We start from the raw sequence: 16,946 nt of genomic DNA on the forward strand, positions 1-16,946 counted from the left end.
AGAGGTCATGGGGAAGGAGGGTCTGTGTAATCAGGAAGGATGTGACCAATAAATCAATAAACTGACCAATAAACCCAGCAGCCAAGAGGAAAGAAACAAGCAGAGAGGGTGGACCGAGGGGAGGGCTATGCTAAACAGAGGACCTTTAAGTTTCCACTTGAGTTCCAAAGTGAAGAGACTGGACCTTGCCTTGGAATTGTGACAAATGACCTCTAACTCCCCAATGGGTGGGATGGAGCAGCCGCCCTCATGAACCACAGACTTGGACAGTGAGTGTCTCTGGTGAGCTGGCACTTGGCAATTCTTTTACTAAAGCATAGAGGCATTTCCCTCCTCCTGGGAAGTGAGGTCCCTGGGCTGTGTGTTCAGTTTGGTTCAGGGAAGTTGTAGAATATGAGATTCCTGCAGCAGACTTGGGGAGATCAATGCCTACTTATTTTTGTGGATGAAAAATTAGTCAATATTCAACCTAAGAAAGAAATGTAAATTTTATTCTGGTCAGCCTGAGGATTGTAACTAGGGAGACAGTCTCTCAGGAAGCTCTGTGGACTCTTCTGAGGAGATAAGGAGGGGAGGGCAGTGTGTATGTGACTTGGGGGAAGGGGGACATGCAATCAGCACACAGCTCGGTACAGGTTACTGCTCTTCAGGAGGAGCAGATATCTTGGTTAGTGGTTTTAGTGCTTTGCTCAGTATGGGAGGATGCAAGAAACTGGGTTCATAAAAAAATCTCCTGAAAATATCTACGTTTCTGAAGGCCAGTTCCCAGAGCACAAAGTACTTCATCCTGACCTTTTCCATGACTTCCTCTCAGGGCAGATTTTAGGTCAGTGAGCTGCAGTGGCTAGTGACCTGGGTCTTGTAGAATCTGGTGGTGGGTAACATTCTTCATCACACAATCTGCTCCATTTCTGTCTTAATTTCACTCAAGATTTGGGAGAAATTTTGACCATTTTGTCCCAGGGTGCTAGGAATGCTCACTCCCAGGCTGGGCAAGGATTTCATTGATAAACCCCTAAAAGTGCAATTACTCACCTAGTCCTGTTAACAGGAGCCAAATCATCTGGACCACCTGTCTTACTAGTCCCTCAGGCTCTGGGAAGTGGCTCCCTCTTGTTGCTTCTTCCCCAGTCTAGTCACCCTGTTTCAATCATGGTTGTATATGGTTGTATATGAGGTCAAGTGTTTCAGTTAGCTGGTCATTATCATTTTTGTCAGAGGCTCAGGGACACATTTGTTAATGTAAAAAACGATGCTCTTGTAAAGTGGGAGAATGCAAGTAATATAGCTAATGACATTAATAAAGTCATAGGTAGGCAGTATCATATAAAGATACAAGGCTGAGGTCAGAGGAATAAAAATTGATCTTTATAGGGGTTCAGGTATTTCTGCCTTTAGGAGGGCTGGTTAACACATACCGCAGATGCACGCTGCACACCAAAGAGGAGGGGGGAGGTCAAAACAGGCAGAGAAAGCGTTTAAAATGTTTCTGGTCTTGCCTGAAAATATTAATTTTATTTCATTGCTTCTGAAGACTTATCTGCCATGGGGACCACCTCCTGGGAGCCCTCCCCATCCACCCCTCCTTCCCCTAGGTGAAGATCACATGCTTCATCCCAGTACAGGAGTGAAGGAGAGCAGAGGGTGTCCTTCCCCTCCCCTCCCCCACATCTCTGCTTGCCTGGCCCCTCTGGCCCTGGTGACACCAGGATGCTGGGCTCTGGGGCTTTGTGGCTGAGAACAGGTGAGGGAGAAAGACTGCGGTGTCTTCCTGGCCACCAGCTACTGTAAAGTCTGCTGGTCCCAGTGGACATGGGAGAACAGACATACAGGCACATACACAGCAAACACACACACTGGGCATGCACGCAGGGACAACACCTTTAAATACAGTCATCTAGGGTGGGGCCCTTTAAGAGCTAAGGGGACAGAAAATCTAGTGTTGGGGGCACAACTGCTAGTCTTTTTGGGCTGGGCCTTGTCCCTAGGTTCTGGGGAAAGGTGGGACATGGGAGACACATTGGGAAGGGCTCCCAGAGATGGGGGTTTGGGTGAGAATAAAAATCTGCTCAGTTTTTCTGGGTTCTAAGAAAATTGGGGACAATTAGGCTATGGTGGTTTGTATTTTTTTCTTTTATATTTGTATTCCAATTTTAAAAAGAACATTATAGATATGGGAGAAAGGATGGGCTTCTCTCTTCGAACAGCAAGGTTTGATGGTATCCAGGAATTCCAGAGAATTAAAAAGTATATGTGTATTTACATTTATTTAGATCAAAAGATGTGTGGGTCCCAGAGAAGCAGGAAGCAGCATCAGAAAACAACTGACACACAGAAACACACGTGTATGCAGTACACATTCAAGCCATGCAGTCTCTTCCACTGTGGCATCAGCAATAACCACCCACGCAGCACCACCCCCAATAAAAATCTGAAAAGAAACTTTCTGTATAAATAGACAGTCATCCAGTAACTTTTGCCCATGAGACAATAAAAGAGAAAAGAAAAAATTCCAGGCTAACATCAGCTTTAAGGCTGCAGTGGCCATGCTCTTCTCCCTGCAGAAGCAAGACCTGCTGTTTTGATCACTGAGGCAGGAGGGCCACATCTCTGCCCCTCACTGACACTGCAGACAGCTGTCTTCAAGATCCTGGCATTCTTCACCAGCTCTTTTTTTTTTTAATTTCCCAGAAACTAGTTGGGATGGAAGGAATTCATCCCTGGATTCCTAAGGCTAAGAAGCCTTCTAGGTAACAGGTGTTTAGTGAGCCTGCAAAAATTCTGGAGCCAGTTTTAGGTGGAGCTAAGATGCTTTTGAACTGTGGTGTTGGAGAAGACTCTTGAGAGTCCCTTATACTTCAAGGAGATCCAACCAGTCCATTCTAGAGGAGATCAATCCTGGATGTTCATTGGAGGGACTGATGCTAAGGCTGAAACTGCAATACTTTGGCCACCTCATGCGACGAGTTGACTCACTGGAAAAGACTCTGATGCTGGGAAAGGTTGGGAGCGGGAGGAGAAGGGGACGACGGAGAATGAGATGGCTGGATGGCATCACCGACTCTGTGGACATGAGTTTGAGTGAACTCCGGGAGTTGGTGATGGACAGGGAGGCCTGGTGTGCTGTGATTCATGGGGTCGCGGAGAGTCGGACACGACTGAGCGACTGAACTGAACTGAACTGAAGTACCAGGTGGGGTCCAGGGACCCAGGGTCTCTGCTTCAAGACTCCTGCCAGTGAAAATTATAGACCTCCAGAGATTTTAAGCTAAAAGGCAAGTGCACTGAACACTCCTCTACCATGGGAGATGGGGGCCTGAATCTCTAGCTATCCACCCTCACCACCAGCCCTTCCCCCAACATCTCCAAATAAGACACCGTCAGGGGGACAGACACGCTTTGGCAATGAGGCCCCTCCAGAGGCCGAGGGTGTGAACAGCTGCACAGAGGGCTGTGGGCTGTGGAGTCAGCACCTCAGGAGGTGGGAGGGGGAAGTGGGCAGAGAAGGCAGGAGCCTCAGGTCCTGATGGATCAGAAGAAGGAAAATGGGGAGAGGTGGTCAGGACACAGGAGATGGGAAAACCAAGGATGACCAGAAAAGGGGCAAAAAGCAGAAAATGTAGAAAAGATGAGAGCGGGAAAAAAAAGAAGAAAAACAGGGCTGGGGCCAACAAAGAAAACAAGGCCGAGCAGGAGGAGGGAAGGAAATGGACAGGGAGGGAAGGATGAATGGGGAAGGATGTGAGAAGGGCGAGAGGGAACCAGGAAGAGAACATCCAGAGCTCGGTGAAGAAACTGCAGGTGAGAAGAGAAATCAGGAGCCCTGGGGCCCATCCTTAGTCCCTAAAAAGCCTCTGAGGCCAAGTACAGCAAGTCAGCCAAGTAAATCAGCAGGTTAGTGAATGTCAAGATGGCCACTGTTCAACATTCATCCCAGACGCACACAGAGCAGGTGAGTCTTTTAATCACACCAGCTCACATCGCTGGACCTCAGGGGCTGCCCACCCAGCTTTTCTTCAAAGGGGTAGAATGGCCAGAGGACCAGAGAGCTGGTATAGAGGATGGAGAGCATGGTCTCTCTCTATAGTAAAGGATGATACACAAATATGTGTGTTTTAGGTCAGTCTTCCTTCCAATCCCAAAGAAAGGCAATGCCAAAGAATGCTCAAACTACCACACAATTGCACTCATCTCACACGCTAGTAAAGTCATGCTCAAAATTCTCCAAGCCAGGCTTCAGCAATATGTAAACCGTGAACTCCCAGATGTTCAAGCAGGTTTTAGAAAAGGCAGAGGAACCAGAGATCAAATTGCCAACATCCGCTGGATCATGGAGAAAGCAAGAGAGATTCAGAAAAACATCTATTTCTGCTTCATTGACTATGCCAAAGCCTTTGACTGTGTGGATCACAATAAACTGTGGAACATTCTGAAAGAGATGGGAATCCCAGACCACCTGACCTGCCTCTTGAGAAATCTGTATGCAGGTCAGGAAGCAACAGTTAGAACTGGACATGGAACAACAGACTGGTTCCAAATAGGAAAAGGTGTACGTCAAGGTTGTATATTGTCACCTTGCTTATTTAACTTATATGCAGAGTACATCATGAGGAACGCTGGGCTGGAAGAAGCACAAGCTGGAATCAAGATTGCTGGGAGAAATATCAATAACCTCAGATATGCAGATGACACTACCCTTATGGCAGAAAGTGAAGAGGAACTCAAAGGCCTCTTGATGAAAGTGAAAGAGGAGAGTGAAAAGGTTGGCTTGAAGCTCAACATTCAGAAAACAAAGATCATGGCATCTGGTCCCATCACTTCATGGGAAATAGATGGAAAAACAGTGGAAACAGTGTCAGACTTTGTTTTTTTGGGCTCCAAAATCACTGCAGATGCTGATTGCAGCCATGAAATTAAAAGACGCTTGCTCCTTGGAAGGAAAGTTATGACCAACCTAGATAGCATATTAAAAAGCAGAGATATTACTTTGCCAACCAAGGTCTGTCTAGTCAAGGCAATGGTTTTTCCCGTGGTCATGTATGGATGTGAGAGTTGGACTGTGAAGAAGGCTGATCGCTGAAGAATCGATGCTTTTGAACTGTGGTGTTGGAGAAGACTCTTGAGAGTCCCTTGTACTGCAAGGAGATCCAACCAGTCCATTCTAAAGGAGATCAATCCTGGATGTTCATTGGAGGGACTGATGCTAAAGCTGAAACTGCAACACTTTGGCCACCTCATGCGACGAGTTGACTCACTGGAAAAGACTCTGATGCTGGGAAAGGTTGGGGGCGGGAGGAGAAGGGGACGACGGAGAATGAGATGGCTGGATGGCATCACCGACTCTGTAGACATGAGTTTGAGTGTACTCCGGTAGTTGGTGATGGACAGGGAGGCCTGGCGTGCTGTGATTCACGGGATCGCGGAGAGTCAGACACGACTGAGCAACTGAACTGAACTGAACTGATTGTCATCTTTGAAAAACGGCGTGGACATGGTCCCCAGGTAGAAGCAGATGGAGCACAGGATCATTTGTCTCACCATGGTAGAAGTATACTGGAAACAGGTGTCACAGTTGATAAGGATGCTATAAATGAAGGCAAGAATGACACAGACCAGGAAGATCAACAGGCTCCCAAGCACACCTGGACCAGTAGGCACAAAGCAGGATGTATCCAGTCAGGGCACAGGTCCAGGCCTCTTTGGTGGCATAAAGCACAGAACTGATGAAGGAGAAGGCAGTGGCGGCGATGGCTTGGTTCCAGGTGGGACCCTGGAGCAAGAACTGAGCATAGTTAATGGCGAAAATAACGAGGCAGCAAAGGGTAAACAGAAGGCATAGTGTTAGAGAACGCCATAGCAGGACAAGGGGAAGCGGGATTGGCGCCCACACAACTCCATGATGAAGACAGCAAGGGTCCCACCGAAGCAGAAGCCCCACAGGAATGGGGTCCGGTTAACTGTGCGCTCACTCCAGGTGTCCATGCTGGCCACCGGCAAGGAGGGCACGCAGAGGGAGGGCAGCTGCCCCAAGCGGAGGAAGAAGCCCACGCTGGTCCTGGAGCCCGGGCCTGGGAACGCTCTCATGGTGATGCTGACGGTCAGGCAGGTCACTGGCACTGGTACTGTAATCTCAGTTATTTTACAATAAAATCTGTGAACTACACAGCTCTGGGTTTTGATGGACTGGTTCAGTTTCACTTTGCCTGTTCTGTTTCTTTGTTTTTGTTTTTCCAGAAATATATGACCACTCACCCCTAGAGCAAATGTGCTGATTTGGACAATGTAAAAGCTGATCGCCGAAGAATCGATGCTTTTGAACTGTGGTGTTGGAGAAGACTCTTGAGAGTCCCTTATACTGCAAGGAAATCCAACCAGTCCATTCTAAAGGAGATCAATCCTGGATGTTCATTGGAGGGACTGATGCTGAAGCTGAAACTGCAGAACTTTGGCTACCTCATGCGACGAGTTGACTCACTGGAAAAGACTCTGATGCTGGGAAAGGTTGGGGGCGGGAGGAGAAGGGGACGACGGAGAATGAGATGGCTGGATGGCATCACCGACTCTGTGGACATGAGTTTGAGTGAACTCCGGGAGTTGGTGATGGACAGGGAGGCCTGGCGTGCTGTGATTCATGGGGTCATGGAGAGTCAGACACGACTGAGCGACTAAACTGAACTGAACTAAACTGAATGACCACACACTCAGGTTCTCAGTCCACCAAGGCACCTTATGTTTAATGCAAAGTCTTCAAAACTAGAAGCACGACACACCCCCAGCACGCAACCTGCAACCATTTCCTGTTTCTATTGCATAAATCCCAGCTGAACCTTGCGGTGTTGGGCGTTGGTTACCACCTTCTCCCCTGGTTGCCGGCTTCCTTAAGATAAAGTTACTTTTCTTTCATCCAACACTTACCTCTCTGTATTGGCTTTTCAGCAGACTAATCAGAGCCTGGTGACAAAGCCTTTGTGCAACCAGGCAGGAGTCAGGTCCCCTAGTCTCTGCCCCTCTAGCTACACTGGGTTGATGAGATGGCTGTTGCTGGGAAGGTGGGGAGGATCTATAGGTAAGTTTTATAGCTGCTAAACTCGTTAGTTTCTGGAATTTCCCTATCCCGCCCCACTCATTGCGGACAGCCTGTTTTCACTTTCTGTTGCGAGAAGGAAACTGGCTTCTGAAGGAGCAGCTGAGCTCTTGACTGAGTGAGTAGAGGGTCGTGCGCCCCGGGAGCCCCCATTCCCACCCATTTGGACATAATCTTTGCCCTTGGGAACTCACACATAAAGAATCTGCCAGCAATGCAGGAAACGAGAGTTTGATCCCCGGATTGGGAAGATTCCCTGGAGAAAAAAATGGCAACCCACTCCAGTATTCTTACTGGAGAATCCCATAAACAGGGGCGCGGGGGAGGGGTGTCTTTATCCATCCCTTCTAGAAGTTCACTGGGATGCATCTTGACAGATTGGCAAAACCAGAGCTGTAACTCTGTAACCAAGAAAAACGAGGTTTTTAATTATAATACAGCCTGTCTCACATATGTTTCTGATTCTGAAAAGCAGTAGTCCCAGGTGGGTCTCTAAATTACTCCCTATTTTGCAGTTAGAACTGTTTTGTCAGAGAGCTGGTTAAGTGGGAGGCTATTCCATATTTGAGCCTTCCTGTTACTCATAATAAGAATTTTTCCAACAAGGGCACTAAATTAATTGTACAAGAGGGAAACTAAAGTGTAAAAAGTCTGCACTCTTTACAGAGGAGACTTTGCAGGCAAAGGAGGGCGAAGAGGGGGCCAGCTTCTTAGGGAACTGAATCCACCCCTACCTCTGGGGTTCCTATCCCAAAGCCCCAAGTAGAGGCTGCCCCGAGGGTTGTGCCAGGCTCCCCGAGTCTCTGGAAGGAGGAGGGGTTCTAGTGTGGGGGCGGGGCACAGCCTTGGCGTCACCAGGGCATGAGGAAAAAGGGGGTCTGAAGCAGTCTCTCCTTTTAAGACCTACAGGTCACTCAGCTTGGCCTCAATGTGTCCTCGAAGGTGGGTAGTGTTGGATTTCCACTAAGACAGTTCTCTGCAGGAGGACAGCCCATCGGCTATTATTGGACCTACTAAACTGGATAATTGCCAATCCTCTTTACAGAGATTATCCACAAAAAATGGTGGAAACGTTTATTAGTATATTTTTCAACCTGCTGCCCATCCTGGGCTGATGCGCAGATGTGGGTGATGATTGTGTTCACAGCGGAGGTGCAGCACTTTGTCCCAGGCAAAGCCCAATGTTCATCTCTCAGTGTTCGGCCTCTTGAGGAATGAGCAAACAAGCCTGAGTTGGGTAACCCGGCTAAGGGGCCTCCAGGAGCTAAAAGAGACAAAGAGGGACCTCCCCTGGGGCACGAGAGACAACACAGTCCTGCTGACACCTTGTTTCAAAACGCTGACCTCTGGAACTGTGAGAGAACACATTTCTATTGTTTTAAGCCACCGGGACTGTGATAGTTCACTGCAGTAACCCTAGAAAATCAAGATGAATTTCCAAAAATAAAAAGTATATTCTTTGTCATATATTTTTTTTAAGTTTTCAGAAAAGCTTGCTGACCTCCTGCTCTAGAGCATGGTAGTCACATGGATCCCAGGACTCCTGGTCATATCCTGTGTCCCCCAGTGTCTGAGACTCACAGGGGAGGGTCCACTGATCTAGAGAAAGGTGATCAGTCCAAACGCCCACAGGAGCAAGGAGGGAAGGAAATAAGTAAAGGGGATGGAGAGGACTAGGGCCCCTGGAGAGGGCCAGCTGCACCTGTCGGGTGTGGTGGAAAAGCAAGATGCCGTGTGCATGATATTGTCTCATGTTTATAAAATGGAAAAAAAATATAGATACTGCCTAAAACCATATTTGCATGTATGTACACATGTTTCTACATATGATTTCAGAGACTTTGAAATGTGCTGAAGGCTGTACACAAGGTTGAGGACATGGATGGAAGGGTGGATGCGCCTGTGAGCAGGAGGAAGCCTGACCATGCCCAAGAGGGGAACCCAGGACATGGGAGATGATCATAGTCCTACTTTATGTGAATTATGCATGAGAAGGGACTTCCCAGGTAGTGCTGCTGCTACTGCTGCTGCTAAGTCACTTCAGTCGTGTCCAACTCTGTGTGACCCCATAGACGGAAGCCCACCAGGCTCCCCTGTCCCTGGGATTCTCCAGGCAAGAACACTGGAGTGGGTTGCCATTTCCTTCTCCAATGTGTAAAAGTGGAAAGTGAAAAGTGAAAGTGAAGTCGCTCAGTCGTGTCCGACCCTTAGCAACCCCACAGACTGCAGCCTACCAGGCTCCTCCATCCATGGGATTTTCTAGGCAAGAGTACTGGAGTGGCTTGCCATTGCCTTCTCCACCCAGGTAGTGCTAGTGATAAAGAACTCGTCTGCCGATGAAGGAGACATAAGAGGCATGGGTTGTGCCTAGAGGAGAGCAACACACTGCCGTATTATTATTTTTTTTAATGCATTTATTACTCCAGTATTCTTGCCTAGAGAATCCCGTGGACAGAGGATCCTGGTGGGCTACAGTCCATAGGGTTGCAAAGACTCGGACACAGCTGAAGCAACTTAGCATGCATGCATACATGAGAAGAAGTAAACCACAAAAAGATGTGAATGGAAAACAATATAGAAGTCATCCACAGTACAATCCACAATCTCTTTTTTCAAACCCTTTTTTCTGAGGGTCTGAAAGCACCTTATAAACAAACATATTAGTGATTTTGCACTGAACCTTTGAACATTCGCACTAAGTGAAATAAATAAAGACTCTAAATTTTCTCCTACCATCTTGTTGGGGCTTCTCCTTTGCCTCTGGACGTGGGGTATCTTTTTTGGTTGACATTCTCCTGTCGATGGTTGTTCAGCAATGAGTTGCCAGTTCTGGAGTTCTCACAGGAGAAAATGAGCGCACATCCTTCGACTCCACCATCTTGTTGTCAACTCCTGGAATGGGCAAATTTAATTCAGATGACCATTATATTTACTACCATGGGCAAGAATCCCTTAGAAGAAATGAAGTAGCCATAATAGTCAACAAAAGAGTCCAAAATGCCATACTTGGGTGCAATCTCAAAAATGACAGAGTGATCTCTGTTCGTTTACAAGGCAAACCACTCAATATCACTGGGATCCAAGTCTATGCCCCAACCACTAATGCCAAAGAAGCTGAAGCTGAATGGTTCTATGATGACCTACAAGACCTTCTAGAGCTAACATCAAAAAAAGATGTCATTTTCATCATAGGGGACTAGAATACAAAAGTAGGAAGTCAAGAGATACCTGGAGTAACAGGCAAGTTTTGCCTTGGAGTACAAAATGAAGCAAGGCCAAGGCTAACAGACTTCTGCCAAGAGAACGCACTGGTTAGAGCAAACACTCTACTCTTCCAACAACACAAGAGATGACTCTACACGTGGACATCACCAGATGGGCAATACAGAAATCAGATGGATTATACTGTTTGCAGCCAAAGATGGAGAAGGCCTATACACAGTCAGCAAAAATAAGACTGGGAGCTAATTGTGGTTCAGATCATGAACTCCTTATTGCCAAATTCAGATTTATATTGAAGAAAGTAGGGAAAACCACTAGACCACTCAGGGATGACCTAAATCAAATCCTTTACGATGATACAGTGGAAGTGACAAATAGATTCAAGGGGTTGGGTCTGATAGACAGAGTGCCTGATGAACTATGGATGGAAGTTCATTACATTGTACAGGAGGTAGTGATCAAGACCATCCAGAAGAAAAATAAATGCAAAAAGGCAAAATGATTGTCTGAAGAAGCCTTACAAATAGCTTAGAAAATAAGAGAAGCTAAAGGCAAAGGAAAAAATGAAAGCTATACCCATCTGAATGCAGAATTCCAAAGAATAGCAAGGAGAGATATGAAAGCCTTCCTCAGTGATCAGCGCAAAGAAACAGAGGAAAACAACAGAATGGGAAAGACTAGAGATCTCTTCAAGAAACTTAGACACACCAAGGGAAATTTTCATGCAAAGATGGGCACAATAAAAGACAGAAACAGTATGGACATAACAAAAACAAGGTATTAAGAAGAGGTGGCAAGAACACACAGAATAACTCTACAATAAAAAACGTAATGACCCAGATAACCATGATGGTGTGATCACTTACCTAGAGCCAGACATCCTGGAGTCCACAGTCAAGTGGGCCTTAGGAAGCATCACTACAAACAAAGCAAGTGGAGGTGATAGAATTCCAACTGAGCTATTTCAAGTCTTAAAAGGTGATGCTGTTAAAGTATTGAGCTCAATATGCCAGCAAATTTGGAAAACTCAGAAGTGGCCGCAGGAGTGGAAAAGGTCAGTTTTCATTCCAATCCCAAAGAAAGGCAATACCTAAGAATGTTTAAACTACCATACAATTGCACGCATCTCACACGCTAGCAAAGTAATGCTCAAAATTCTCCAAGCCAGGCTTCAACAGTATGTAAACTGAGAACTTCCAGATGTTCAAGCTGGATTTAGAAAAGGCAGAGAAACCACTCTGGTGGTTTCAAATTGCCAACATCTGTTGGATCATCAAAAAAGCAAGAGAGTTCTAGAAAAACTTCTGCTTTATTGACTATGCCAAAGCCTTTGACTGTGTGGATCACAACAAACTGTGGAAAATTCTGAAAGAGACGGGAATGCCAAAGCACCTTACCTGCCTCCTGAGAAATCTGCGTGCAGGTCAAGAAGGAACGGTTAGAACCAGACATGGAACAATGAACTGGTTCCAAATTGAGAAAGGAGTACGTCAGGGTGTATATTATTTAACTTAATATACGAGCATGTCATGCAAAATGCTGGGCTGAGTGGAGCACAAACTGGAATCAAGATTGCTGGGAGACATATCAATAACCTCAGATATGCAGATGACACCACCCTTATGGCAGAAAGTGAAGAGGAACTCAAAAGCCTCTTGATGAAAGTGAAAGAGGAGAGTGAAAAGGTTGGCTTAAAACTCAACATTCAGAAAACTAAGTTCATGGCATCTGGTCTCATCATTTCATGGAAAATAGATGGGGAAACAAAGGAAACAGTGACAGACTTTATTTTCTTGGGCTCCAAAATCACTGTAGATGGTGATTGCAGCCATGAAATTGAAAGCCGCTTGCTCGTTGAAAGAAAAGCTATGACAAACCTAGACAGAGCATTAAAAAGCAGAGTCATTACTTTCTGACAAAGGTCCATATGGTCAAAGATATGGTTTTTCCAGTGGTCATGTATGGATGTGAGAGTTGGACTATAAACAAAGCTGAGCGCCAAAGAATTGATGCTTTTGAACTGTGGTGTTGGAGAAGACTCTTGAGAGTCCTTTGGACTGCAAGGAGATCAAACCAGTCAGTCTTAAAGGAAGTCAGTCCTGAATATTCATTGGAAGGACTGATGCTGAAGCTGAAACTCCAAGACTTTGGCCACCTGATGCGAAGAACTGACTCATTTGATAAGACCCTGATGCTGGGAAAGATTGAAGGTGGGAGGAGAAGGGGATGATAGAGGATGAGATGGTTGGATGGCATCACAGACTCAATGGCCATAAGTTTAAGCAAGCTCCGGGAGTTGGTGGATGGACAGGGAGGCCTGGCGTGCTACAGTCCATGGGGTCGCAAAGAGTCGGACACAACTGAGCGACTGAATTGAACTGAACTGATACATTTTCTCATTTCTGTTAAGGTCAAATTCTCTAGCCGAAGGAATTTATAAAAGTTCTTCTTTTCTTTTTGGAGTCTTAAAATATTGGGATTGCAGATAAGGGCCACATTCCACTGTATCTCCAAAAATAATGGCACACAGCCAAAGAGATAAAAAGTCTTTATGGCGTGAGGCAAAACCAACTGGACTGTGAGGTCTGGAATAGGATAGTCTTGTTACAAGGTCAAGGGTGATGGGTGGGGAATATCGTTCTAGAGTGGTGGTGCTGTTGCCCGAGTGATTGAGTGATTGGTTCTAACTCCACAGATCCTGAGCCTCAGCAGTCACAGGCCCCCTAGACTTTTTCAGGCATCTGACTTAATCCGCCTCTAGAGCGTGCACCTTGGCTGGTGGGTCCTCAGTGAAGACCACTGCCATATTGGTGACAGTGACTTGCCTGATCATCACAACACCATGTCCACAGGTAGGACATCCCCAGACAAGTGTGGCTTGTACATCATGTTCAGCTGCCTCCGCCTGCCACAGCTGGTCTGCATCATCTCGGCCTTCTTCCTAGTGCTCGACATGGGGATTCGGTGGGGGGACATAAGTAGCCGGATCATGTTCAGCTGGTGCTTCTGTATCGTCGGCACCCTCACCATCGTCATACTGGAGTTATATAGGTTCCCGAACGACTTTCCTTTCTGCTGGTACAACTTCTCCATCACCTACGCCTGCTACGCTGCCCTCATCTGCCTCTCGGCCTCGATCTTCTACCCCATCACCTACATCAAGTTCTTGCCTTATGATGCCAACAGAAACCGGGCCATTGGCGCCACTGTGTTCTCCTGCATCGCATGTGTGGTTTATGTCATGGAAGTGGCCTGCGTATGGGAATGCTACAAGCTCAAGGAGATCCCCTGCTACGTGCACACCATGCCAGGCCTGCTGAAGGTGCTGGAGACCTTCGTGGCCTGTGTTATCTTTGTCTTCCTCAGCAACACCTCCCTGTACCTGCACCAGCCGGCCCTGGAGTGGTGCGTGGCCGTGTACTCCATCTGCTTCATCCTGGCAGTTGTGGCCATGCTGATGGACCGGGATGAATGGGAGAACAGGCTGCCCATCTCCTTCCCCGTTTTTCATCTGGGACTGACCTTGCTGTCTACCCTCCTCCACTTCACTGCTTTGGTCCTCTGGCTGCTCTACCAGTTTGATGAGAAGTACGGCGGGCAGCCCCAGCGGTCCAGCGATGCAAACTGCATTGATAGAACTACCAACGGCCTGTGCACCTGGGACCAGCGCCTGGCTGTGGCCGTCCTAACAGCCATCAACCTGCTGGTTTATGTGGCCGACCTGGGGTACTGGGCCCGCCAGGTTTCTGTAGGGACTAGGGGACAACCCACAGACTCCTGATCCTCTCTGCTCACAGGAGGTCTCTACTGAGCGCTGCCTTCTCTGAAGCCCTCCTCCTGGCGTCCTCTCTCCCTCCGCATGTCCTTCCCCGTCGTCTCCCTTTCCTTGCTGTTCCCGTCCCTCCTCCTGCTCTGTCTCCTCCTGTCTTGTGTGACAGCCCCCGTTCCTTTCTGCCTCTTCCTCTTGCCTTGCTCATCCTGTCTACATTTTCTGCTTTACCCCCATTCTAAGTGTCTGTTTTCTCACCTTCTGTGTATGACCCCCTCTCCCCGTCTTCCTTCTTCTGATCCGTCAGGACCTGAGACTCCTTCATCCTCTGCCCACCGCCCCCTCCCACCTCCTGAGGTGCTGACTCCACAGCACACAGACTCTGTGCAGCTGTTCACACCCTGGGTCTTCGGAGGGGCCTCATTGCCAAAGTGTGTCTGTCCACCTGGGGGTGCCTTAGCTGGTAATTGTCTGTGTGTTTTTTAGAGAGTGAAGGTGGGTAGCAAGTCACTGGACACTTTCTCCCAGTGGAGCATTGGAGGGTGGTGTGCAATGAGCCTCCCATTTAAACTAAAAAAAAAAAAAAAAAAGTCTGTGGAGGTCAGTAATTCCCAGCTGACAGGAGATGTAAAGCAGAGACCCTGGGCCCCTGGGCCCCACCTGGTGCTCAGCCCCACCTGAGAGTGGCTCCAGAATTTTTGCAGGCTCACTAAACACCCACTCCCTAGAGGGCATCTTAGAGGAAGCCAGGGGTCAATATCTTCCATCCCAACTACGCTCTGAGAAACACAAAAGGACCTGGTGAAGAACCCTAGGTTTGTGATGGTGAGGGGCAGTGATGTGGCCCTCCTGCCTCAGTGATCAAAACTGCAGCCCTGCTTCTGCAGGGAGAAGAACATGGCCCCTGCCAGCCTTAAAGTGACGTTGCTGCTGCTGCTGCTGCGGCTAAGTCACTTCAGTCGTGTCCGACTCTGTGTGACCCCATAGACAGAAGCCCACCAGGCTCCCCCTTCCCTGGGATTCTCCAGGCAAGAACACTGGAGTGGGTTGCCATTTCCTTCTCCAATGTGTGAAAGTGAAAAGTGAAAGTAAAGTCGCTCAGTCATGTCTGACCCTTAGCGACCCCACGGACTGCAGCCTACCAGGCTCCTCCATCCATGGGATTTTCTAGGCAAGTGTACTGGAGTGGCTTGCCATTGCCTTCTCCGTAAAGTGACGATAGCCTACTTTTGTTTTTTCTTCTGTTCTTTTTTCTGACTGGGAGGGCAAAAATTACTGGGTGACCCTGTTCTTAAAGGGGAAGCTTCTTTTCAAATTTTCTTGGGCAGGTTGTTTGGAGAGGGGAGGGAGTTGCTGTTCCCATCGTCAAGAGAACTGCTTTGCTTGAGTGTGCAGTGACGCACAGGTCTTCTTTTTCTTTTATAGTTTTTTTAAATTATTGACTGCTTGAGGCTCAGCTGGCCGAGACTCCGCTCGTGGGCTGCCTCTAGTTGCAGAGCACTGACCGCAGTGCACACAGGTTTCAGTAGTTGTGGCACACGGGTTTAGTCGCTCTGCTGCACGTGGGATATTCCCAGACCAGGGATCGAGTCCATGTGCCCTGCATTGGCAGGTGTACCCTATCCACTACAGCACCAGGGAAGTCCGCATGTGTGTTTCTGTATGCTGGTTGCTTTCTGCTGCTGCTTCCTGATTCTCTGGGACTCAGGCAAACCAGTGAATTTGCATACAATTTCTTTTCTTTTCTTTTTTTTATTCCCAGAGCTTTTGGTTCCCATCAGTCCCTGCTGTCAATCATTGAGAATAGCATTGTCCCTTCTTCCACATTCATAACGTAGCCTTTTAATCTCATTATAAAAGGGAAAGAAAAAGACCAAGACAAAAAGCTCCAGAACAAAACCACATACTCCAACTGCGCCAAATTTGTCTAGAGCTCCGAAGGGCCTAGCCAATTCCCACCCTCACCAAAGCCAGGTCTCTGGGAGCCCCTCCCTCTGACTCCCATCCACAACTGGACCAGAGCCTGGGGGTGTGGCCCAGCCTGTGACGCGGGAGCTTGGGCTCCACCCCAGTGCCAGCATCTTTTCCTCTAACCCTTAAAGGGGCTATGACAGCACTTGGATGCCTCTCCAGAAAGGCGTGTGCCTGTGTGCATGCTCAGTGTGGGTATGTGTGTGTACATGTGTGTGTGACCATGTGCTTCCCTGCATTGAGACCACAGCCCTTTACAGTAACTGATGGCTGTGAAGGCCCCTCAGTCTCCTGGCCTCAAGCACAAAGGCTCGAGCTCAGCATCCTATTGTCACCAGGGCCAGAGGAGGCAGGCAAGCAGAGCTGTGGGGGAGGGGAGGGGAAGGACCCCCCCTCTGCTGCCCCTCACTCCTGTCCTGGGGTGAAGCGTGTGATCACCACCCAGAGGCAGGTGGGGTGGTGGGGGAGGGCTCCCAGGAGGCCGTCCACATCACGGGGAAATCCTAAGAAGGACTGAAATAAAATTTGCATTTTAAACCAAGATAAGAAAAATTTAAAGATGAAACTCTGTCTTTTTTGGCCTCTTCCCTCCATTCCAGCATGCTTTGTGCATCTGTACTATGTGCTAACCAGCCCTTAGCAAGGGCAGAAATACCTATTCAAACACAAAGCTGAGTTTCTCTGGTGCACACATGCAACTCCTTAGAAGGTACTGCTGCTTACTTATTTAGGACCTTATTAATGTCACTGGCTGTGTTACTTATTCTGCCTATTTTACAAGACTCTTGTTTCTTGCATTAACAAATGAGTGATTGAACCTATAATAAACAGTCATGATGACCAAGGGACTTGAAACAATTGATCTGATATAAAGTTCTATAACATCCCTGATTGTAATAG

The 16,946-nt window shown here is 47.7% G+C and overlaps 1 protein-coding gene and 1 pseudogene across 1 annotated transcript; one reads left to right on the top strand and one right to left on the bottom strand.

Annotated features, from left to right (window-relative positions):
- On the top strand, nucleotides 1–16,414 carry LOC129550270 (myeloid-associated differentiation marker-like). Its single transcript, XM_088829636.1, has 3 exons — nucleotides 1–282; nucleotides 6,235–7,066; nucleotides 13,002–16,414. Exon 3 carries the CDS (start codon nucleotides 13,149–13,151, stop codon nucleotides 14,085–14,087), a length of 939 nt encoding a protein of 312 aa, XP_088685762.1. The 5' UTR covers nucleotides 1–282; nucleotides 6,235–7,066; nucleotides 13,002–13,148; the 3' UTR covers nucleotides 14,088–16,414.
- On the bottom strand, nucleotides 3,381–6,219 carry LOC148774570 (myeloid-associated differentiation marker-like; annotated as a pseudogene).
- Nucleotides 16,415–16,946: the final 532 nt, after the last annotated feature.

Source organism: Moschus berezovskii, chromosome 21, assembly GCF_049115385.1.
Source record: "Moschus berezovskii isolate FMDL1 chromosome 21, NW_MosBer_1.0, whole genome shotgun sequence".
Classification (NCBI taxonomy): Eukaryota; Metazoa; Chordata; class Mammalia; order Artiodactyla; family Moschidae; genus Moschus; species Moschus berezovskii.